The 25,908-nt window shown below is 38.2% G+C and overlaps 1 protein-coding gene across 6 annotated transcripts in view; it reads right to left on the minus strand.

The window, feature by feature from the left end:
* Positions 1 to 479: 479 nt before the first annotated feature.
* LOC120777716 (serine-rich adhesin for platelets) overlaps positions 480 to 25,908 on the minus strand; it is a 98,013-nt gene continuing 72,584 nt past the window's right edge. The window contains exons 7-20 of one of the 6 annotated variants that reach the window (XM_040109199.1): positions 24,679 to 25,587; positions 22,575 to 23,432; positions 22,219 to 22,416; positions 13,770 to 13,949; positions 12,652 to 13,693; positions 12,483 to 12,512; positions 11,830 to 11,977; positions 11,427 to 11,653; positions 10,965 to 11,362; positions 10,772 to 10,877; positions 3,065 to 3,240; positions 2,582 to 3,000; positions 2,290 to 2,512; positions 480 to 2,218 (exon numbers count right to left, since the gene is read on the minus strand). In XM_040109199.1, coding sequence (XP_039965133.1) covers positions 1,343 to 2,218; positions 2,290 to 2,512; positions 2,582 to 3,000; positions 3,065 to 3,240; positions 10,772 to 10,877; positions 10,965 to 11,362; positions 11,427 to 11,653; positions 11,830 to 11,977; positions 12,483 to 12,512; positions 12,652 to 13,693; positions 13,770 to 13,949; positions 22,219 to 22,416; positions 22,575 to 23,432; positions 24,679 to 25,587 — 5,790 coding nt within the window. In that variant the 3' untranslated portion in view covers positions 480 to 1,342. Of the gene's footprint in view, positions 2,219 to 2,289; positions 2,513 to 2,581; positions 3,001 to 3,064; positions 3,241 to 3,536; positions 3,641 to 6,284; positions 6,766 to 10,771; positions 10,878 to 10,964; positions 11,363 to 11,426; positions 11,654 to 11,829; positions 11,978 to 12,482; positions 12,513 to 12,651; positions 13,694 to 13,769; positions 13,950 to 17,918; positions 18,021 to 22,218; positions 22,417 to 22,574; positions 23,433 to 24,678; positions 25,588 to 25,908 lie in introns of those variants that run through there. The other 5 variants (XM_040109200.1, XM_040109202.1, XM_040109203.1 and 2 more) reach the window with 5 other exon arrangements.

The following is a 25,908-nucleotide window of genomic DNA, read 5'->3' on the forward strand; positions in this document are numbered from 1 at the left end:
CCAATCCATGCTATAAATAAAACCATCTTCAAACGTTTTGTCTTCCGTGTAAAATATACGTTTTTATTAAATATATAGATATATATTTTTTTTTGTAATTGCCCATAGAAATATGTTTATAAATGTATATATGTTATTATGTATATTAGAATTCTCAAGCAATATAAATATTTAATGATTGTTAGTTTTGTTTCGCCGCATAATTCTCAGCAATTAGTGTAAGCTAAATATAAGAATAAGTAGAATAGATAAATGAAATGTTTCTTTTAGAATCAAATATACCAACTAAGGTAGGATACTTATTAGATTAACTCCATTTTAAATAAGAGTTGTCAATATTCACACCTAACTAGTTGTTTTGTAAAGTATGAAGTGCACCTAAAGCGAGCTTCAGCTGTTGCACCTATTAATATAATAGAAAAGGAATTCAAGCGTTTACTGCAAAATAGCTCAAATTTGAAGATATTGGGCATCCAAAGTAAAATGTCAGTCATCAATTTGTAATTCATCATATTTGTGTATATGTGTTGGTTTTCATTTAATATAGTCTGAAATTAATTTACCTGCCATCGCTTTTAGTTTGATAAGTAATTTCATAAGGAACATTTTTAAATATAAGTTACTGAGCCATTCGCGGCCCCATATGTAATCAGGCATTTTAGTGTTTTCGAAACAAAAAAGTAGCTGTATATTATACACCCAACAATTTCTGCAAATTTCATAATAGTTATTGCTCTACTAACTCAATAAACATTTAGCTATCGGCTAAATTGTGAATCATCATAACCTTTCGTAATCTTCGCGCAATTTAGAACAACTTTATTCCTTTGGAATATGCCGCAGTGTTTTGTGCTCACAACATTGTGATGCGTCTAAATTGACCAATTCCATACAATATAATCATTCCAATGATTTCAACATTCAGCATAATGACGGAATTTGTGACACCAGTACACCAAACTATATCTAGTAATGGCTGGTTTTCATATTGATATGCTATTTGTTTTCCAAAACGCTTTTTGCAGTTTCACCTTCTCCTTTCAATTACTTTTAAAATCTAAATAATTTAATTGCCTTCACCTCTAAACTAAGTGTCCCTTTCCATCCCAATTATTTCACTTTGCATCTTAATAGGTATCGATTTTATCTAAACAATGAAAAAAATCTATTGCAATTGGAAATTTGATTGGGTTTTTTAATAACCCAACAATATGAACCAATTTCGAATGCATCGGATACCTGCTTAAACGGTAAGCTGTCAACTTGAGCAGCAGGAGGGTCGTATTATGACTCGCCACGTTAGTTTCTACCCTAGCCTAAGGAGCAACCGATAGCAAGTATCTCAAATCGGTGGAGGACCACGTATGTAGCGCAATTGAGGCGTAAAACTCATTGATAAATTGTTGAGGTTGTCACAACAGTTGGGCTGCATCAGACAAGCGGCACATAGGAAGGTTATTAGTGCCAGTTGCATGGGCACCGCTGCCTTTGCTATGCGCCAAGCCCAACTATTATGGGGTAGCTTATCGTTCTTTTTGTCTGCTGTGTCCAAATCAAACTCCAAATCCGGATCATCAGCGGGGTCACCAGAGTCCGGGGCAGCGGCAGACAAATATCTACGAACTTCGCTGGCATCGGAAGCGTTGTTGGTGTTGCTGTCATTGTTGTTATCCAAATTGTTATCTGACCCTGAAGGTCTTTTGTTCTGCTTTTTCTGTCGGCCATTTCTTGTTGATGCTGCTTTACTTGGCATAGCGGCGCTATTCTGGTCATGAGTGGGACTTCCTTTTTTGCCAAAGGCATTGCCATTAGATTTAGCGCTCTCAGTGCCTTTGACGCCAATTTCAGTAACAGGTACGAGTAGTTGTTGTGCTTCGGTTTTCTGCAATTGCTGTTGCATTTTCTTATTTTGGTGCGTGGCAGCTGTGCGCACAATCAAATCACGACAAGTATTTTGCAAATTCTTGAGTTCCGCTTCAGCTGATTCCATGCGCACTGCAATCGATTTCATTGCTTCACTGCCAGGTGCTAGCGCCAGTTCAAGTTGCTTTACTAAACGTCGCAATACTCCGAGTCGGCGTTCGCGTTCAGATAAACCGCCATCCGAAGTAGCGCCACCATCCGAAATGCCAGAATCCGAAAGTGAACCATTTGAAGCAGTGAATTTTGCGATATGTAATATGTGGTTAGGGTCCAGATGTTCCCGCACTGCAGTGAGCTGTGTATCAAAAGGATGAATTCCAATTGAATGACTTTTAAGAGCATAGTGTAATAACGGCGGGTACTTACCTGTTCTTCGCTGACATTTACACGCTCCGAAAGTAATTTAGCAACGACTTTCACATTCTGTGCGAGCTCCACTGGCGTTGTTTGACCTTTATCTAGAGCGCCCTCTAGTCCTTTCAGTGTGCCGCGATCATGACCGAGCGCTTGCTGAAATTCATACAGACCACTTTCCAACTGGCGCCAAGCCAGCAAAGAGTTAGTAAGTGTCTCCAATTGTGTGTTTATCCTGTAGAATGAGAATTGTAAAAAAACTTGATCTTGACTGAAACCAAAACCAAATGTGGCATTTTATTACCTTGCGTCAGCATCATCCCATGCACTGTACATTCCACTCACTTCGTTCTTCAAATGCTTATGGAATTCGTTCTCCGAGTTTATTAATGTTTGTATGTCCAAAACTTTTGCATTGCCACCAACAGTGCTGGTGCCAATCGAAGCGGACAGCTTCTTTGTAGCATCATTTATATTTGTAGTCACTGTATCCGTTTCCCCTTGCAGGCCTGCAGGTGTTGAACACTTTGCTACCTCTCCTTCGGTGTCACTGGGCATAGTGTGGCTACTAAGCGATTCAACATCGACTTTTCCAGCATTTTTCAATTGCTCCGCTGCTATGGCATTCTGCAAGCGTCTCTCTTGCCGCGTTAACCAACTGTGCACACTGGCGTTAAGCCTTAGCATATTTGTGCGGTAATTTTGCAGTTCGGTTTTCTCATTCTAAAAGACAGACAGTCGTTGAGTCAAGCAAGTTATAAACGAACTGAACAACTCTTATGCTTACCTTTAAAGCCTCGATGGCGACTTGGATTTGTGGCTCTGTATCCAGTAGCTCAAATGTGCCACTATCACCCAATTTGCTAAGCGAGTGCTTAAGGATGATCATCTCTTCCTGCATCTTACGAGCAGATGCAGCATTTTCACTCCAGTTCAGTAGATCCTCCCAAGCCGCTAGTAAATCTGAAATTAAAGTGCATTGTAGCCGGGTGAATGAAATGAATCGGATGTGAGTAGCTAAGTAACTACAAAATCAACGAACCAACGCCGAGTTAATTAAGTTCAACGGTTCCCTCAAACGGAACGTTTACGCACGAATTACGCTAACCACCTGACCATGCCGTTTGCTATTGACTACAGTGCTTCAATTGAAAATATGACGGTGCATTTTCAAATCGGCAATCAACTCTAATACTATATAGTTTGCACTTACATCACTAAATCATAAAAAATGTAGGAATATGTGCAAATATATTTACTTAAAACATGAAAGTAATGCGATTTAGGCGATTTTGTGGAAATTCCTAATATCACACTCCTTATCAACAATGTTTGGGGTCCAAATATTTAGAAAACATGAATGTATTACATATACATATGTATGTATGAGGCTTTTCGTTGGCATAAACGTTTCATGATCCGAACACTCATGCTTTTATAAAATTATTTTGAAATTTGAAGTTTTTTCTGGCATAAATTCACAGTAATAAGCTGCAATTGCACATTTTAACTGTAAAAACTGATTGAACAAACAATCTCGGTGCAAACGCACACATATCACTACTTCGTATGATTATCGAACGAAAATTAATCTCGCTTAAGCGACCGCACCTTGCGAAGCTCAACAGTGTACTGGTCGTCCGTGCTTCAGATGCACTTACGTTGAGTAGGTTGTTGCTGAAAGGCAACCAACATACAAAGCAAGCAACCGAAATGCAATCAAGTTCGGTGCGCCGGAACAAGTAATGAGTCAGAACTCGACAAGCCAAACCGGCGATTTGCATGATTAAATGCACCACTACGAGAGTTTTCTGCGCAAGACAAGGCCACAGCCACAATTCAAGTTCGATGCTTAGATGTATTTGAGCGCTGTTACCTAGTGCTGATGCATGAAATTATAAGTAGAAGTGGTGAAGTGCAACAACTGATTTGTCCATATATTTACCGATAGGTTGCGTTGGTATTTTTGGTGCTGGCTATTATTCAAACCTACATATGCATGAATGTATGCATCTTCATGGTCGCAACTAGAATTTTCTATACCATCTATGGGTTTAGTACAAAAAATTCTAGCTGCGATCTAAAATAAGTTTGCCTGCTTATGGTAAAAAGCGCTAAGAGATGAAAGTGAACAAATAATGTTGTTTGGCACGCAGGAGCCAAACTAATTAAGTTTTTTTTTTAATCGTTCCCGAATAGTTGCCGAAAAATGGTGCTATGGTTAATTAGTGACACACATATTCGTTTTAAATCAATTAATTTCTTGATTTTCAGCTGATTCGAATGAAAAATGACTAATAAGCAATAAGCTTAAGCAATGACAAATATTATTATTTGGCTGTTTTGACATCAGCACATTTTTTTAAACAACGCGTTGTTGCTTACGAAATGTCAAAAAACAACTGTGCTGAGCTTCGCTAAATAAAATGGGATGTGAGCAGCAATTATCCGGTCGGACGCTTGCATATTGTATATGTATGTTTGCTATGGAAAAAAGTCGAACAGAAAACTTGCTGGAAATGCGACGTATTTGTTTTGTTTATCACAAGTCAATGCACTTTCTGTAAATATATGGACATTAAGCATTTAGTAACCATATGCATATATGTACATATGTATGCAACTAGTTTAACTTAGTATCTTTCGTGCAGCTACTAACCCGTATAAGTATGTGCATGTGCACACGTAGTAAGCAAACGTGACCGCGTCACAGATTCCTAATGAATATGCAATTTCATTCATATGAAGGTGCTGGTGCTGACCACTTTTAGGTTACGACGGAAGTACTACTCCGCAAATTATATGAAATACAGTTGAAATTTTACAAATTCCAGTTGTAGCGCCGGTGCAGTGTATGAGTGAGTGCCATGACGACTAGAAAAATGTTGAACAAAAAAGGGCGCCTTCGAAACTGAAACCGCATTTCCAGCTATGAGCGGCCGTTTAGCATTTAATTATTCCAATATTGAGGCTTTTACTTGAATATACATTTCATATAGTGGACAACAGAACAACTTGAACTGTGATTTAATTTTTTGTTGCCATGGTTCAAACAGAGACCGGTTTATGTGAGTAGCAAGAGATAAGGCCAACAAATAAATAAGTATGTACATATAGCATGTATGCATATCTATTTATGTACGGGTTTATGTATGTACGCAAGCTTTTGATACGGTCTTAATGGAACTTAAATTCATATATGATATTAATGAATTATTTCGAGATTGTTTTAGGCTCTTCAAATCAAAGTGGGTCACAAATTAGAAACAATTGGTAAGCTATTGCAAGCAATTTAGAAGATGCAACACAGTTTCTAACAGACAGTCCGCGCACATATTGTGATTTTTTTCCATGCTGATTGACATTATACGTAAATCGTGTTCCAAAATTAACGCAAGATTTAAATTTTTATACGTAAAGGGTGTCCCAAAATCAACACAAGATTTAAATTTGAAGCAATTTTTTTTAGGAAAGTGAAAAGTGTCTTCATTATTGAACAATATTGCAAAAACAATAAAACCTTGGCACACTGTTTGGTGTGAATTTTAGGCTGGATGCATAATTGGACCACACTTTTTTCAAAATGAAGTATTTCAACACCATTGAATTTCTTTTTATGAGTTTATTTAAAATCACAGGTCAACAAGTCTACAACCACGCGTACTTTAAAGGAGAAGCTGCAACGTTGCATCAATGAAATTCAGCCACATTTATGCAGAATAGTCATGGAAATGTGCGTATGTGTGTGGAAAGCCAGGGAGGCCCCCGTTGACTATCCTGTATGTACTTTATGAGACACTAAACAAATTACGAACGAAAGACTAAACACTTTGTTTTTTACATAATTCTAAAATATTACAGACGAAAGATTAAAAGCTTTGTTTTCTATTTAATTCTAAACGCGCGTTAATTTTGAGACACCCTTTATATACAGTTATTACTATACGAACTTATATTAATGTGTTCATTTGTTTATATTTGACGATTAATAGCAGAATAAGTTGTACCTTGTTCTGAAGAGGATCGTGATACCGATGACGATGAACTCGCTGAGAGCATTTCTGAAATGTCTGTTTGTACTGCGACGCTGACTTTCATTTTCAATGACCTTCAGATGTATGTATGTGCATTGAAATGTGTACTATATATATGTATGTATGTACATAGGGTGTACATATATATTTACACAAAATTCTCCACTTAAAAGCGTTTATGATGATTACTGCCACTATTTATGTATGTATACATATGTATGTATGTATATGGATGTAAAAACTTTTATCTGATTGCGTTTGAATTGAGCAAGCTTAATAAATTAGTTTCGTATACAAAAAGGGGTGCTAGACTTTGTTGCGGTGAAATTGAGGCATTCGCACTTGAATGTGGTCCAGCTGTCTACATACATTTAATAATTTTTGAAGTGGATTCGTAAGTAACCTACTTAAAGTGGACTCTTCGTCTTTCAAGCGCTTTTTGGAGTTGCTTATCAGCTTACCAAAAATATTTGGTCACGATGTTTGTATGCTTAGAATGATCGTTTCATCCATTTATTTCAGCACATGGTGAGCATTTGTTTACTATTGATATTACGGTAGTCATCTTTTTTGTACATACATACATACATATGAACATATGAGTATGAAGTGCTTTTTGTGGCGTTTGGCGTCGCCCTTTCGTAGTCTCCCTTAGCAGCTCATATAAAACGCTGAAAATCACCCCGCTCAATGATTATGCGCCGTTAAATTGTCTTGTGTCACTATACTAACAATACATCGCTGATGTCACGACGATATTTTCTAAATCTTATAATAATTTAATTTGATTTTGCTTCAGGTACAAAACTATATCACAGATGTTTTATTGCATTAAACTGAGATTCTGCACTTTGGCCAAGGAAAAAAGTTAACCGCTTAATGACCTAATTTATCAACATTTCTGCTACTGTCCAAATAAACCGTTTAATACGATGGTTGCGAGACACGACACTCAACCACTTTGCTTTCGCGAGGAGCACACACTGACGGAATTGTGGCGCATAACCCCCAGTGTTTCTATATTGTACACACTACTCAACGAATTCAGTTACTCACTCACCACAGCTGTTGTGTAGCAGTTGTTCCCAAACATGTTGAGAAATATAAACACTAGCGCTGAAGTGGAAAACATCAAAGAACAAGCTATTTCACATTCCGCATGGAGCAAAGAAACCACTTAACTTCAATCGATTGAAAATAAAATGTGAAATTAACATAAAAGAAAAGTAGGAAAGAAATTATGGCAAATTTGCTAAAGTGCAGCGCATACAAAGTAGTACGGTACCACATATTTATATGAATAACAACTGCCCTTGAACTAAACAACACACAACATAAGCTTAGAGCGTAAACAGAGAGCACAGAGATGTGGCATTTAACATTTGTTTTTAACAGCGTAAAGCTAAACACGCTGCAGAGAAATAGCATGAGAGCGATAGCGAGCGATAAATTCGCTCTTATATGAGAGCATGCTCTCGAGCTTTTCTTATGCTGTGGCCAGAAAACATACTTCCATAGTACATTATTTCTCTTGATGCTTTATATTTCGCACTCGTCATGTTTTCTTTTGGTCTCTCTGAGTCATTAGGCATAGCTGCACTTACATTCATACATATGCACATAAACAATACCGACTACCCGTACTTGCTGGCATGCTTGGACGGACATTAAGCCATTGGGGTGGAACGTAAACAAAGGTGCATAAGTATGTATGTAAATGAAAATTCACTTAGCCAAAAAAGCGCTGCGTAAAAAAGTATTTCGAAAAAGAACCGCTGCTACCACCACATTAATTAACTATTTTTTGGGTTTAAAAATATATTATACCTTACTTTCGTAGTATGTTTGTTTAATTTAATGTATGAAAGCTTTATTTTATTAATTTAGATAGCACACTTGCAAACTGAGCTTTTATCGAATATCTACATTCTCTAACAATAATAACAGGTGAGCCAAGTAGAGATATTTTTTTAGTAGCCTTTTTTTTTTACAGATCTTGCGTGTGTCGTGTCAAGCTGTTATGTTATTTTTGTTCAGTATTGTTTGGCAATTTCGTCATGGAAAGACTTACGTCTGAACAACGCTTACGAATCGAATATTACGAAAATTCACATTCTATAAAGAATGTGTTTCGAGCGCTGCGCTCAACTTATGTTTAACATACAGGGCTAACTGAACGTACTATTTGCAACACCATCACCCATCTTGAGACCCCAGGATATGGATAATATTCGACAGAGAAGACCACGTCCAGTACGCAGTGAAGAATATATAACAGCCGTAGCTGAGAGTGTACATGATGACCGTGGAGAGTCGATTCGGCGCTGTTCGCAGTAACTCGTGCTGACATATAGAACGAATTGGCACATTTTACGTCGAGTTCTTAAATTGAAAGCGTACAAAACACAGCTTGTGCAAGAACTTAAGCCGCTCGACCCTCCCAAGCAACATCGTTTTGTTCTATGAGCTCTTGAAAAGTACCAAGAAGATCCGACGTTTTCGAGCCGAATTTTGTACAGCGATGCGCCCTTTGGTTCAATGGGTATGTAAAAAAGCCAAATTGACGCATTTGGGTCGAAGAACAACCTGAGTAGAGAGCTGCCATTTCATCCAGAAGAAACAACGATTTTGGTGTGGTTTGTGGGCCGTTTGGTTTCAATAAGACGGTAACACTTCCCACATATTGCATCAATCAATGGATTTTTTGAGAGAACAAATCGGTGAGCAGGTAATTTAACGTTTCGGGCCAGTCGATTAGCCACCAATATTGTGTGTTATCACACCGTTAGACTTTTTCCTGTGGGATACATAAAGTCTAAATTCTATGCGGACAATCCCGCTTCGATTGAGGCTTTGGAGCAAAACATCACGCCTGTCATTCGCCAGTTACAATCGAAATGCTCAAACGAGTCATCGAAAATTGGACTCAACGGATGGACCGTCTGAGATGTAATCACGGCCAACATTTGAAAGAGATAATCTTCAAAAAATACATGCCAAAGAATGTTCTTTCTCATGATAATAAACATTCCACTTAAATTTGAAGTTTTTGTGTATATTTTTTCTTTAAAAAAGTAGGGAACCTCAAAATGGATCACCCTTTATAATAGTATGAATGTGGTAAATGTGTGGAACAGAATAATTCTAGAAATTCTTTTATAAATATATATGAGCAAAATATTTTCCAAAAAAATAATTGATGGTATTAGAGCAATTCTAATTGTGTGCATCCGTTGCTGCTTCCTGTTGGTATATAATCTAACTATGTACATATCTCTGCAAAGTTGAGATAGTTGCTCGAGCTTCTGCTACCATTTGTGAGGAATGTAATTTGACCAAACCAACACCAAACGGTCATAAATTTCATGACAAGCTTTCCATGGTTGAAAAACACTCGAAAGTGTGTCACTGTCTGTAAATGGCAGTGCTATAAGTAAATAGTTTGACACTAAACCGCGAAGGTCGCACAATGCTCTTTTAAATATGTACCATATACTATATGTATGTATATACATGTATGTACATATGTAACCATAACGGTGTAAAATATGGTATCATCTAAAGCACGAATTGTACACATACAGGTAAAATATTATAGAGTGTTAGTATCCAAAAAGTTATTTTTAATTAACTAAATAAAGTTTTTAATTCAACAAATAGTAAATTACAAGTGTGAGCCCTTTACCTGTAGTCTAAGTTCTTTAGTTAGTTTTAGTAATGTAATTTAGTAATGAGAATAGTGATGACAGTGAGAAATTAAGTGGAAATGAGCTAAATCACAAGTAGAACATTTGACAAAACACATGAAGAATGAAACAAGCACTACGTTCACTAAGTGTATTAATTTAACGCGTACAAAAAAGTAAAACGATAAAATGGCAAAACTACGAAAAATCAAACGCGTGTATTCATAAGTTTAAGAAATACATAGGCAATCTTTATTGGTAAAAAATCAAATAAAATTATAGAGAAAATAATAAATTCGTAATATGCTTGTCAAATGCATAAGAATACACTTGTTTTTGTAAAACTATGTTAGCTCTTTCTCAAAATTTCAATTATTCAGGAATATTGCAAAAATACCGCTTATTCAAACTTATAGATAGGTATGCTTGTATGTGCATAAGTGTGTGTATAGATATACTTATAAAAGTATGGGAATGTAAAATAATACATTTTATGAAGTTTCAAAAACAAAAGGTCGCAATGTATTCACAAATTTTAAAGCTTCAGTTGTACGATATCCTTCCTGCTTTGCATTATTTAGAAGAATCTTTTGAAGAATGGGATGCTGCAGTTCACCATCGAGTACAAGCTCTTTAGTGTGTTTACAAGAAAACGGTATAGAGTAAAGTACATCAACATATTACTAACGTCCAACAAAAAGTCTATTGTTCGCGCTACGAAACGGGTAATGGGCGCACACTTGCAATCGAGGTGAATACAAAGAGCCAACTCACCTTTTGTCTGGCCGGCACACTGTGCGGAGAGCACTGTGCCAGGCGGACCACGTAGTACGGCTTCCAGACACCGTATGTTGTCACGACAAGTGCTTATGATCTCCGTCTGAAATTGCCAAAAAAAAACAGCGGTTTGGTTTCACCATTAGCTCATCTGAAGACCCTGATCTAATAGGTGGATATTCCAACTTACATAATCTTCTGGACGCAGTAGGTGACAGCGTATTTTTAAGGCTTCCGTGTCTTCCAAACGATTTCTGCTTTGTTGTAGTAAATTACGCATCTCCTTTTCATCGTCGGAGTCATCGCAGCTGGACGAAGAAGTGGCCGGTATGACTTTGATACTTTTATCAAGGTTGCGCGATGAGCGACGACGGTCGTCAATTTTGCGACGTCGAGTTGATGTGTCGCTTTCAGAGGTGCGACGCAATGACTGCGCCGATTGACTCATACCAAACTCCAATTTTCGACCAGTTGAATCCGATTTTCTTTGCTGATTGGCTTTTTCAAAGCCAATCCTAGGAGTAATTGCGTTGACTGAAGATGATGTCGATATCAGGGGAGTACGCGTATTTAGTGCATCAGTTGAATCTTAACAAATGTATGTGCAACAATTGAGTTTTGTAAATTTGTTAAACCGAGTTGCTGCGCTTACCTTGACATGATTTGCGACGAACCTCTAATGTTTTACGTCTTCGCTCGTATTCCAAGTCAAGTGCACGGCGACGTCTGGCGTGGTCCACACTGTTAGCAATTGTATCTTGCGTGATCGCTTTCGTGTCTGCTTGTTGCAACGAGTCCATACGTGGTGGCGACAACGAATCCAAATTGTTGGCAGCAGACAGCGACGAACAGCAATCTGACTGCGAATCGATGAAATTTCTGGGAGAGAAAAGTTTATTTTTAGTTGGTTGTCATATTAGCGAACAGCTATGTACTATATATTATTAGGCCCAGTGGGAAAAGTGGGGTACGAAATATATTTTTTTTAACGTTCACTAAGCTAGTACTCTGAGCACTACCATAATAGTTGTCAGTTGTCAGTTGTAATTTTTTACCTGTAATCATCTCCGAATTCCATAAGTTTCCTGGCTGCATCCGAATCGAAGCCTTCGGAATAATTTTCGGAATTGTATTTTTCTTGATAATTATCCCAAGCTGTCTCTGAAAAACTGCTATGATGATCTTCAGTGCCAGTGGTGTATTCTGTATTCAATAAAAGGACCAAAATTAATTTCAGTCTTACACGACTTGTACTCTAATTAACAACGAAAGTGCATAGCATAAGTTAAATATGTTCGAAAAGTATCCAGAAACCAAAGTCATCAAGATCAGAAACATATTCATTGCGCCGTTTTACTCTAAAGATTTCGAAAAAGTTTTCAAAGTTACAAATTTGCAAAGATTTAGCAGTCGTAAAGGCAACATAGACTTTAAAATTACTTTTAAAACTTAAGCGAGAGTCAATTAGAAACATCTCAACTGAGTATAAGCCACAGATCGAACTTAAAACGATGTTTTCTGGATGGTATATGTATATATCGTTTGTATACCATTTGATTTGCACATTTGTTAACTGAAAATCGCAAATCCAACAATATGGATCTACGATTTATATAAGTCAACTGTAAATGTGCAACTAAGTGGCTGATTAGTTGGAATTATGTATATACAAATACACTTTTCTAATTTCTACAGGTTGTGTAGATACCTCGCTGTTTTTGCGGCACTGGTGTGGCAGCTTAAAACACGAAAAAACATTGCAGTGTGAAAAAGAGTTGACGACATGAGCAAGAAGTGTGGGCAAATAAAACTATTCTTATAAAAATTGCAGTGCAACATAACAAAAATAAAATCACAGCGATTTCGTTTGTACTAACCTCCCTGTTGCTCTTCTTCTTCATCATTCATATAAGTGGCCAAAGCGGCTAACGAACCCAAACGCTTCTCATTGCGCATATATGCCGTGGTGTAGGAGCCCACTCGAAAATTGGGTTTCATCAATGGAACTCCCTCGCCCATATCTTTCTGTGATTGCGGTATAGCGTGCTGTTTGGACTCTTCCAAGCTGTATTGTGCGGCATTTTTATTGCTACCAGTTGCAGCTTCATTGAGATTTGCGCCATTACCGCGTTGTAGGCACAGTAGCGCGCTTGTTATTTCGCGTATTTGTTGCGTAGACATGGACTCACAAGACTTCATGAGCAGTGTTTGTGTGAGCCGAGGCATCTCGGCGGTATCCTCTGAGCCAGAATCTGGGCTTTTCTTAAGCACCGAGTGTGTATTTGTCGCGACAACACCTAAATTTCCAGAGGTTGACATTTTCTTCTTGCGAGTTTTACGGCGTTTCAAAGATCCCTTACTATTGCTCGCTTTTACTTGGTTGACATTTATCGTTGATGAGGAAGAGACACGTTGCCGGCCAGGAGACAGAGAGTCCAGTGCTGACTCGCTGATAGAGTGGGTAGCAAGTCCAGTTTGTGCATTTCCCACAACAGGTGCAATCGTCTCTGTTGGCACTGTTTCAGTAGTCAGTTGCGACAGGCATGATACCGACCATGGTCGCTCTGACTTACGTCGTGATTGAGAGCGTTTCACGATTTTTACATTTAAGCTCTGGTTGCTACTGCCGTAACCGTGTATTGTCGCAGAACTGACAATAGGCTCTGCGGAACTTGCAAAGCATTCGGTAGAGTTGCCACCGAAGGAATTTGTGCTCGTCTGCATGCACGTAGCTATTGATTCTGTTAGCCCTTCTGAAGTATCGGAACCAGGGTGGGGAACCGAATCTGTTTCCGAAGCTTCACCCGACGCTTCACAGTCATCGCCCGCTTTGGACTTTACACCACTTTGTAATTCCTCGTTGGGATTTCTATGACTCTGGACGGTAGTTGATGATGTTGGCTGATGCTCCAGCCATTCCTTTTAATACGTTAAAAAGAATAAATTTCAATTAGAAAAAGGACTTCATATGTATGTAAACTGCGACACCACTTACTTGCACACGTTGCTTGATTGGGCCCGGCATGGCGATTTCGCGTTTCTTCACCGTTGACGACAATTTGATGACGGAATGCTTTTGCTTCTGTTTATTAGGGGTCTTTAGTGCTTCGACATCACGTACTAAATGCTCTGCTTCAAGTACCAGCTGTTTGATTGATTCATGCGAGAGTTTACTCTGAAAACAAAAAATCGCACACATGACAAATGAGCCGGCAATATAGCAAAGTAACTTCACGATAAGAGAGCAATGCACATAAAATATTATCACAACGAATCAGCGTGTGAAACGAAGTAACTGATAGAGCAATTGAGTATTATAAATAAGAAATGTACACAGAAAGGCCTGAGCACACATGAGTATCGAAGCGATGAGTACGAGCTGAACTCATTTACTTGAGAGCGGAGTAGCACACTGTGGTATCGAATGTCTTATCGCCTGTTGGAATGCTTCTTCTAAGAAAAGTGAACCGAATCATCACAAGTCAAAGTTGTTAACTAATGAACGCACACATTCGAACAACTCTCATACTATTTTCATTGCATTTCAACTCTTTGTTTATTTGTCAGCGCTTGCAGTAAAAATATATATTTTAACACAAGTTATACATATGTACATATGTACATATGGTGTATACAGTAGTGGCCATAAAATAAGCAACTATTTTATTTTAGAAAAAGATTGAACATGAAAATAATTTAATTTAATTTTAATAATTAAGCATTTTTTAATTTTATTTAATGTTAAAAAAAAAATCACTTATAAAAAAAATATTCCATTTTGATTTCAACTCTTAAATTACGTGTACAAAATAAATGCAACTCTGTTTGAGTTCAACTAACAACACTATTAAAGCGGTATTTTTCCGTTACTCTTGTGCTTCCACATTGGAAGTTAATCAAAATCGTTAGTTTTTGTAAATGAATTCTTGTGTTAATTCGGGCAATGCAACGTGGCTTTTGTTTTATTGAAAATGGCAAGAAACAAATTTGGAATTGAACTTCGGAGGAAGAAAGGAATGGCACAAAAAAGCTACAAAATATGATAAGCACAATTCCGCGAATAATAAAAAAAATCATTACAATAAAAGAAGTTTCTGTTATTCACCAAAGCGGTCGCGCTCCCAAGCCAGAGGGCAGACAATGTAATAGTATAACTAGCGAAAAAACCTTGAAATTGTCACATCACAAATAATTAATTATTTAGATTTGCAAATTTCCACAAGAAGTGTGCGTGGGCACCTCTTAAAAGCTTCACTAAGAGATGGTCGACTCGCACCCAATCCGATAGTTTCAGTAAAATCCAGAGCCAGGCGTTTGAAATTCGCTAAAGAGCATCTAAGTTGATAAATGGAAAGCAGTGGTATTCCCTGATGATGATGATATATAAAAGATATGATCCTCGTAATTGCAAGAAAACAGTTCAGCGTTCTTAATGCAATTCCCACAACAACAGGTTCTACGCACCAGAATCGAGCCGGATTTTATCCTGCCATTTCGAATATCTAATCCCTTTTACATCGGCATTGCTTTTCAACTAACGGAATTGTGCCATTATATAAGATTAATGGAATTATGAATCAATACGACTAAAAATCTATTTCTAAGAGTGTAATGTTCCCTCTGCTAAATGAGAAATGTCCTTGAGTTGGGTCTTCCAACTGTACAATGACCCAAAGCACACGGCTAAATATGATGTCAAGGCATGGTTTGAAGCAAACAACGTTAATACTATAGAATAGTCCCCACAGTCACCAGATTTTAACTCTATTGAGAACTTGTGGGAGCTCTTTAACAGGCGCATTGTTAGAACTAACCTTAAAAATTGCGTTGAACTTTTTAATAAAGTAGACTTAAAGAAGCTTGGCAAGCGATTCCGATGAAAATCATAGATAATTTATGACATCAATGCCGAGAAAATGTGTGAATGTTATAAAAAAAAAAACAAATAATTTGCAACAAATTATTAGTAAAACATATTTTTTACCATTGGTTCCAAAAAGTTGCATATGTTTTGCCCGCATAATTTAAGGAATTAAATCAAAATGGAATTTTTATTTTTTTATGAATGAATTTTTTTTCGTTTAAAAATTTTAGATAAAAGTAAAAATACCAAATTATAATAATTTCTTGTTCAAGCAACAGTATCTAATGTTTAATAGTAAGATATATATACTTTTCCTAAAATAATGTATTAGTTGCATACATATGTGTTCGAAATTGAGTTTTTTATTGCTTACGTTACACTACATCATATCATTTTATAACTAATATCTAACCATTTTTTAACCAAAACACAAATTTTGTTTCAATCTGAGTGGTTTCTGTTATACTTTTTTTTGCTTTGCCTGTAAACTTATGAAAAGCGATGTTACGTTACGTTTGCATTTTAGATTACGATATGTACATATGTATATGCATATAATTAGTGTAAAATAATCGAAGTAGCGTGTTTTATTCAAAATAATTAGAGCGCGAAAAGTAACTAACATTTAATTTCCAAAACACAAAGGTCAGCCGTAAAGCAAGCGTTCGCATTGCGAAACAAACTGACAATTGCCCTGTGTTCTCGCATTCATTCTAATACGCCTCAGTAAATTAGACTTCACGTTCACTTAGTATGTTGCATATGCATAAGCATATCCAAGTGGATACGTGCATATGTATGAAAGTGAGTATGTACATATGTATGTCAGCATTTCGATATTTAACGTTAATGTTTGAATCTCTGAATTTGTATTTCTTTTTTCAGTGGTAATGGCAATTGGGTACAGCAGAAATAGGGCGTAAACGAATTATAGAACACAAATTAGAATATTTTATGCGCCTAGTACGGGTCTGAGGTCAAACACAGAAACAAATGACAGATTAGCACACACTCATTTGGAGTTTTTGGATTTCACGTGGACACAAGAAGCTGACATACGCAAGAAGATACTACTTGTACAAGCACTTTGGCTGACTGGGTATTGTTTAGAGACACCAGTTGAGGTCCACATATTTCTATGCATTACATACATATGTATATAAATGTATAGGTGTATATATTTCATTGCTTGTCCACACCACAAATCAGACACCAAACCACACACACACACACACACATGCACTTGCACAGGATTACAAAGCAGCGCAATTGTGATATTTAATTGCAACTCGTAGCGTTTATGTGTGTTTGTGTGAATATTACATTTTAGTAGCAGCCTGTATTTGCTGCTGACCGCGCTGCAATTCGTAGTCGCTAATGAATCCATTTTTTGCACAAATACAAACAACTCCGACAAGCGTATAAAGTGACTAAACCAGCGCTACTTGAATGCTGGTGAGGCGACGACAATAAACGGAAACAATTATTCAAAAGCAAATGAAAATTTGAAAATGGTCAAAGCAGTAATGGCCGACGCTGGCCACTCCAACGGCGGCGGCGAAGGCCACAACAAGCGAAATTGATAAATCAGTAACAACGGGGAAAATGCTGCGCAAGTTATTAGCAAGAGAGCGCCAATGATCAATACGGAAACAAAAGAAAGGAAGCGGCGTAACGCTAGCAGCCAAAGCCAATGCGGCGATTGGACGATTGGGCGGTTGAGATAATTGATTACAATTATTACTCAAGTCATTGGACATATGTACATACTTGGACTTAGGAACACAATCAGCAATTAAAACTCCAAACATTGCAGTTTTCAACAAAACACAAAAAAAAAACAATGAAACGGAGAATGCACACGCAAATTGCGATTTGACATTTGCGATCTGTGATTTTTCTTTGCCAATGAAAATTGCCAGGTTTTATGCATTCACCGCAGCAAACTATTTGCACATAATCATATACATACATACACACATATTAGTATAGTATGTATGTAAGTATAGCATATAAATGTGAAAAGCGCAAACTCTAAAAATCCAAATTTTACAGCTTCAACCGTTGTGATCCACGAAGATCGCTGTGGTCAGCATTGGCGCTGACAGCAAAAGTTTCCCATTTGTTTTGAGATTTTGAATACAATAATTGTCTGCCAATATTGCGCTTCTGGCATAGGATACCAATTAATAAATGTACATATGTATGTAACTACATACGTACATAAATGCAAATATATGTAATATACATATATATATATGTATAAAAGTAAAATCGTACTTGTGTATGAAAGGATGCTAACAGTCCGTGAACGTTAACGTTGGACAGCAAAAATATGGAAACTCTGATCTTGTGATTAGTTGTCTCACTTAAGTGGGCTGGCGCACGCAAATTCAATCGAAACCGAAACTAAAATCGAAATCCAAATCGAGCCACTCGACGAACTTTGAATGGCTAAGAAACATGCATTTGTGATTTATCGCACGTCCGTTTTAAAATAATTGGCACAATAATTTTTTTTTAGCTTTCTTCTTTGCACTTGCAAATTTTATTTACACAAAGTATTAATGTTTATCAAATATTACTATTACACTACTGGCACTTTTGATTTTCCCTTCTGCTTAATTTTTGCACAACTTTCACAACGAAACGGAGCAGACTGATCAGCAGCTGTATGACTTCACCGCAAGCCACCCGAAGAGTTTGCGAGTCGAAAGCCAATCGGTTTTTTGCAAAAGTGTTGGCTCCATTTTATTTGTGTTTATTAATAATTTTAATATATCGTTGGCAAAGCAGCAGTCAACGGGGCGGCAAATGAGGCACACACAAATAATTATAAGTACGAGTATAATATGATTGCCACAGTATTCAGGGCGTGCTCTCGATAAGATAAGCTAACAAAAATCGATTCAAACCCCCACCTAATAACTTCGTAAATGCTCCTATGTGCAGACGCGCTTATGTATGAGTTTAAGTTAGCTTTTCGCGTTGTGATTTTAGATTTTATCTGACTTTTCATAGTAGTGCGCATTCAGCAATGGCTTATGGGTTTTAAATGAGCTAAAATTTGAATATAACCGGACTAAATGAGGCTATATGTAATGTATTTTATATTAGAAATAAACGGTTTGTTTAAGGCATTGAGAGATTGATTGGCGTCTGAAAATCTTGTTATACTCCATTACATGAAGTATTTCGTTTAGTTGAAATTGGTGTTGCATGCGCAAGTGGCGTGAACTATATCAATTATTTGAACAGTGTTTTACAGAAGAAGAAAAGAATAGTAAAAAAGGAAACACGAAAAATCAAAGTTTTGCACATATAGCTTTGAAATTTATTCCATCGAATACTTAAGAATACTCAGTTTTAGTGGGTTTTATATTATATGTGACCTGGTCTACGGAAAGGGGGCTTAGGTGTCTAAAAAAAGGAGAACAATTAATGAGATAACGAGAAACTGACGATTATTTTTAACAGCTTTTCCCAGAAAACTAGTTTTCGCACGTTAGCTCCCTTTTCGTAGACCAGGTCACATATATTGGGTAGTCGAAAAAGTCTTTTCGTATTTTGTCAATAGATTTCGTTGCAGTCATATATCTCCAGTGCTACCAATCACATTGTGTCATACCATATAGTGTTGGAAAGGTGAGATTTTAAGCTTCATGTAACCAAAAAATTAAATGCGAGGAAGTTGAAAAAAATTTACAGCTGTTCAAAGATGAGTGAAAATAATGAAGAAATTCGCTATATTTAGAATTTTTTTTATAAAAAAGGGAAGCATGATACCAATGACATTTGTGAAGTTTACAGAGACGATGCTGTAACACAATGGTTCGCTCGCTTCCGTTCTGAAAATATCGAAATTTCGATTTACATTGATGAAAGTTTCACATTGATGGAATAATGTCTCTAGCGGAAAAATGGCAAAAAGTGGTCGACCAAAATGGTACATATTTGTTTAATTATTTATTAGTATAAATATAGAAAAAGATGTTGAAGTTTGATTAGAAATACGAAAAGACTTTTTCGACTACCAAATATACATATATACATATACATATAACCGACTATACATTTATGTATGTATGTAAGTATGTATGTAGGTAGGTAATAAAAACAAAAGTCAAGCTGAAAATAAAACGGGTGACAATAGCCGCTGATTGTCACTGTAACACCATCATTCCTCTTGAAGAACCGTTATGTCTCTTATGATGTTACTTTCAAAAATTAGTTAAATTCTGTGTATCTACTTCATCCATACCTGCATATATATGGACGTCAAGCAGATAACAAAAGTAACATCACCGCCTAAAAGTTTGCTTATCTCACTTTCTCACTCAACACTGGCGTATCATTATCGCACTTCGAGAAAAAACAAGATAATCTCACTAACCCAACTATATGTACACCTAGACAATGTACCTATAGTATATACTCATGCATATTCGCATTCGCTCCTTTTGTGTTGGAACTAATCGCAATGCAAATTCAGTTCAACAAATTCATGTTTCGCTAGGGTACGTGCAAAGTTGCTTGTTGAAAAGTCGCCTCAAATAAATCAGCTGTGCCACAGGCAAGTGCAGTAACATACGTACATATATATATGTACATACATAGCTAAATATGCATATACATATGTAGACATATATATATATGCGTACGCACATGAAATGTAGATGTTATATATTCAGCCACCGGTGGGCTTTCTTGTTATCGTGCGTGGTTGTGGGCTTGGCACCTGAGCGCAAGCACGTTTTCAAGGCTGGCCAAGTCCACTGGCAGCTATTGGCACCCAGCTTAGACGCCTCACGCAATGCGTGCCTGCGATAGTGCAGTGCAATAATATGCATCTAGCTGTGTACATATGTACACATATCTGGCATGAATATATTGATTTTAGAAAATTAGTAATGATGTGTTTTTGCTTCTCTGGCTGTAGTCAAGTGAATGTATTGTTATTGTTTCAACAAATGCGTTAAGTCCTTACCGCAAGTCCACCTCGGGACTGTGGGGTACTTTTCTCAATAGCCTTTTTTGACAGATCACGCGTGAGTCTTGTCAAGATGTTTTGTTATTTTTGTTCAGCATTATTTGGCATTTCATCATGGGAAGACTTATGCCTGAAAAACGTTTACAAATCGCTCAACTTTATTACGAAAATTCATGTTCTGTAAAGAATGTGTTCCGCGCGAATCACTCAACTTATGGTCAACATAATCGTCTTACTGAGCGTACTATTCGCAACACCAACACCCATCTTGAGACACAGCATTCATTATTGGAAAATAGTCGACCGAATAGACCACGTCCAGCAAGCATATAGCTGAGAATGTACAGGAAGACCGTGGAGAGTCGATTCGGCCACGTTCGCAGCAACTCGGACTGACGTATGGAACGGCTTGGCGAATTTTACTTCGAGATCTTAAATTGAAAGCGTACGGTTTGTGGAAGAATTAAGCCGCTCGACCTTCCCAAGCGACATCGCTCGCTCTATGGGCTCTTGAAATGTCCAAGAAGATCCGGCGTTTTCAAGCCAAATTATGTTCAGCGATGAGACCCACTTCTGGCTCAATGGGTATGTAAACAAGCAAAATTGTCGCATTTTGAGCGAAAAGACACATAAAGAGATTCAAGAGCTGTCATTTCATCCAGAAAAATAATGGTTTGGTGTAGTTTGTGGGTCGGTGGAATCATCGGTCCAGGTCCACATTTTTTCGAAAATGATGCTGGTGAAAACGAAACCGTCAATGGCGACCGTTATCGCGCCATGATAACCGACTATTTGATGCCTGAAATTGAAGCTCGTAATCTCGGCGACATTTGGTTTCAACAAATCGGCGCCACTTTTCACACATCACATCAATGAATGATTTTATTGAAAGAAAACGTCCGTGAGCAGATAGTTTCACGTTTTGGGTCAGTCGGTTGGCCACCAAGATCGTGTGATATCACAACGTTAGACTTTTTCCTTTGGGGATATGTGAAGCCTAAAGTTTATGCAAACAATCCCGCTTCGATTAAGGTTTTGGAGCAAAACATCACGCGTGTCATTCACCAGTTACCAGTCGAAATGCTTGAACGAGTATCGAAAATTGGACTCAACGGATGGACCACCTGAGACGTAGCTGCAGCCAACATTTTAAAGAGATAATCTTCAAAAAAATACATGCCAAAGAGTGTTCTTTCGAACGATAATAAAGCCATTAAATATTGAAGTTTCCGTGTTTTTCTTTTAAATGCAACACTCTTTATAAGTCCTCACTGCGCTAGCCATTCAATAAAGTTGGTACTTTGTATTACTATTCGATAAGCACACACAAGCTCTGCATTCAAGTTTTCGTGCAAATTATATGCTGCTTATTAGACTGATGCTTAATAGAATTGTGGACCCCACTAGGAGTAACTTTTAAATGAGTACAATACTGCTTAATGCAAGATAAGGTTTTCGTCAAAAACTTTCAACGAGTTTGTTGTACATAAAAACATATGGGCCACTTGTTCGATACGTAAAGGAAATTGCATTTGTACGTGTTTGCCATATGATTGTTAGAGGTTAGGAATGAACAGTTATTTTATATACCTTTGTCACATTAGTTGGGTTGAAGTTGTCGCTTCGTGCTGTTGACGGCAGTGATTTTTCCGGTTTAAATGGCGAGCGCGGAGGCAAAAGAACTGTCTTACTTTCTATTTTCTGCATTTGCTGACGTTGCATTGAAGTTTTATTGCTTGAATCAATAACAGTTTTAGGGTGCCAGCGTACAGAATAAGACATTTCGCTCTGAAATGAGACAAAACATAGTTATGATTCATTATAAATGTACATATATTTTTAAAGCAGTTTTTATTAACTGATATTTAAAATACGTAGAAACCTTTCTTTTTTTGTCAAATGAGGACCTTTGAACAAAAATCGAAGTTTTCAACATAGTCACTCACCTTTTGATTATTTTCACTTGAAGTAAGCGCTTGTTGGGGCATCTGCGGTTGGTGCAATACAATACTTTGATTATTATTAGCGTTATGATTTGCATTGTCGTCCCTTTTGCTGGCGTTGTTGTTGCTTGCATTGCAGTTATCAACATCACCGTTATTATTATTGTTATGGGAATTATTGGTGGTCACAGCGCTGCTCGCACCATCGGCGGTCATATGCCTGGATTTATTACCGTTGGCGTCGATTTGCAATTCCATTTCGGTGCGATGCACGCGCTGAAAATGCATTTGTGTGATTTGCGTTGTATTAGTGGCCGATGTCGTCTCGGTGAGCAGATCGTTCGACGAGCAGCTACTACTTCTGGTGCTGTAGCTGCTGCTGCTACCACTGGCGGCGAAGTTTTTCACTTTAAATCGACCTGCAGACAGTGCCGTTTCCGCTGTCGAAGTTGTGGATACTGGGGTCAATTGTATTTCGGCGTGTGCGATTTGTGTGCAATTTTGTGAGGACGGCACCGAGCTTATGTCGCAAGATTGTGCGCAAGCATTCGACACCGGTAAGGTGGTTAGTGCGGCAGTGGAGAGTGTGGCAGCGCGGGCTTCCTTGTTCTCCTTATCTGAGTCGTCATTAATGACGCGGTTCGCTGTTGGTGGTGTTGTAGTTAATGCTGAACTGGATGTCACAGCGGATGACTGCATGCCATCAATGACAATGGTTGTGATGCAGATGTTACCTTTTTCGTCGATTTCTACACCATCGCATGCGCCAGCGCCCTCTTCGCTTTGTGGCGGTAATACAGACGAGTATAGCCAGCCACCGTCGTCATCAGACGACGCGTCAGCCGATTTCAACAAATGATGCTAAATGAGTTGAAACAATGACGTGAATATGTTAACTAAGAGAATGGCAAATGTATGTATATTAGCGAACACAAGTATATAAGTGACATATACACGTAAACAACACAGCGACTTATAGAATATATGTTAAATATTTTACAGACATATGCATATTAGTATGTTGTGTATGTCATGAGTGCTGCATGCATTCAGTAACATAACATGCAACAGGCTGTTGGCAAAGAGAAGAAGCAATACATTATAATTACTTATTTTGTTACTGACGGCGCCAGAGCAAAGTTTTTCATATTGGTCGCGAAATTTCACATACTCATCTTAAAGATTTAGCACATCCCCTTTGAGAAGCTGCCTTCATATACCACTCACTTCGCTAACAGGTCTACCAGGTGAATGTAACGATTCACGATTCACAATTTCGTCTATCTTGGAACCAGCAACAACAATGTCAGCCTCGAAATCCAAGGCAGAATAATTCTTGCCAACAGATGGTACTACGGTTTGAGTGGGCAATTAAAAAGTAAAGTCCTCTCTCGTCGAACAAAGACCTACAAGTCACTCATCATCCCCGTCCTGCTATGTGGTGCAGAGGCATGGATGAAGACAATATCACGTTACGAGTTTTTGAGAGAAAGGTTCTGCGGAAGATTTATGGTCTTTTGTGCATTGGCCACGGCGAATATCGCATTCGATGGAACAATGATCTGTATGAGATATACGACGACATTGACATAGTTCAGCGAATTAAAAGAAAGCGGCTACGCTGGCTAGGTCATGTCGTCTGAATGGACGAAAACGCTCCAGCCCAAAAAGTATTTGACGAAATACCCGCCGGGGGAAGTAGAGGAAGAGGAAGATCTCCACTCCGTTGGAAAAACCAGGTGGAGAAGGACCTGGCTTCGCTTGGAATCTCCAATTGGCGCCGCATTATGAAAAGAGGAAACCACTGGCGCGCTGTTGTTAACTCGGCTATAACCGCGTAAGCGGTGTCTACATCAGTAAAGAAAAAGATGAGTGTACCAGAAACGTATAATTTCCAAGTGAAACTGAAAACGATCTTCTTTTAATTCACTCTGGAAAACTGGGAATGTTGTAAACTTGTGTGCAGTGATTTAGAACCAGGGTAGCTAGGCTGGACGAACACCAACCTATTTTCAATACCACGCCAAACACATCCCAACGTCGTGTGTGTATATGTACCATATATGCATTACCATAACCAACACCACGCATTTTCAGTGGTACTTACTTCGCTTGTTTGTGAATTAGACGAGGATAAACCATCTGCTGTGGTGTTAAAATCAGCGGCGTCGCCCACGCTGCTGCAGTTAGTTTCGTTGTCCGTATCCAGATGTTTGAAGTAGAAGACGGCGCAATTTTTGGATTTACGATTCGATCGATTAAACTTTGAGATGTCGGTGTGGTGCTGTGAGTGTCGCTTGCGCAAGACAGTCGGCGATTTATTGTTGTGACTATTCGGTGATATGATTGCGATGCTCTTTTGTTTGATCGGCAGACCGATCGGTGTGTTGTTGTGTAGTGTTTGAAGTTTCTGCGGAGGCTGCGTGCCCGCAGAGTTGGCATTAGTTTCATTGGCAGTGGTGGTGGTGGTGATTGTGGCGGCCACTTGTGACGCGCTCATTGAGACTAGTTTGCGATTTTCATAATCTGCGTTAAGCATATTCGTTTTCGTTTTCATCGAAATTGGCGATGCGCGGACTGACGCGCTTTCATGCTGTTTAGTTGCAATCAAACCGTCGATGTCATCTTGCTGCAGGTAACTATCGAATGTTGCACTGGACGAGGTGTGAATATCAAATGGTAATTGAGCGACCTTGCTGCCTGCGTCTTCGATTGGCGGTGTGACGATTTGCTTTGAAATGATTGGAATATCTTCGTTGAATAATTGCAGTTGGCTTGGGTCTGACTTCTGAGTGACCACCTGTTGCGCTGTTGTCTCCCAGTCGCTGCTCTCAGAGTCAGCCTCGAAATCAGTGAGCGTTGTCGGTCGTGTTGGACCACCAAGACTGGCGCGTTTCTCAAATGTAACCAATACTGTGCTATAGCCTCGTGGCGGCTTGCCAAAGCGGGAACGGCCAAACGAAACTTCGTCGTCGTCCTCGTCTTCTCCTTCGTCGTCACCGTCTTCGCAGTCACCCTGTTTGGTAATGTCAATTTTACGTTTGAGGTAAATGAAATAAGCAAAAAAGGTTTTTTCAAGAAATTTGCTTTGAAGCCAGCTGTGTGGCGGATGTATGTATGTACCATCAAAGGTCAAAAATTTTAGCTCATACGATTAACGCATAATACAACAATTTCTTCAGATATAATATATTATTTTTACCGTTAACCATGTTTCGCTTTTGAAGTTGTCAATATTTGCAGCAACGACAACATCTCATAGGTTTTGTCTTTTGAGCATCATTTGTAATAGAATGACAGTTGCTAGAACTTACCGGCGTGATTTTAAACGGTCGGA

This window comes from Bactrocera tryoni, chromosome 5 (genome assembly GCF_016617805.1).
Source record: "Bactrocera tryoni isolate S06 chromosome 5, CSIRO_BtryS06_freeze2, whole genome shotgun sequence".
Classification (NCBI taxonomy): domain Eukaryota; kingdom Metazoa; phylum Arthropoda; class Insecta; order Diptera; family Tephritidae; genus Bactrocera; species Bactrocera tryoni.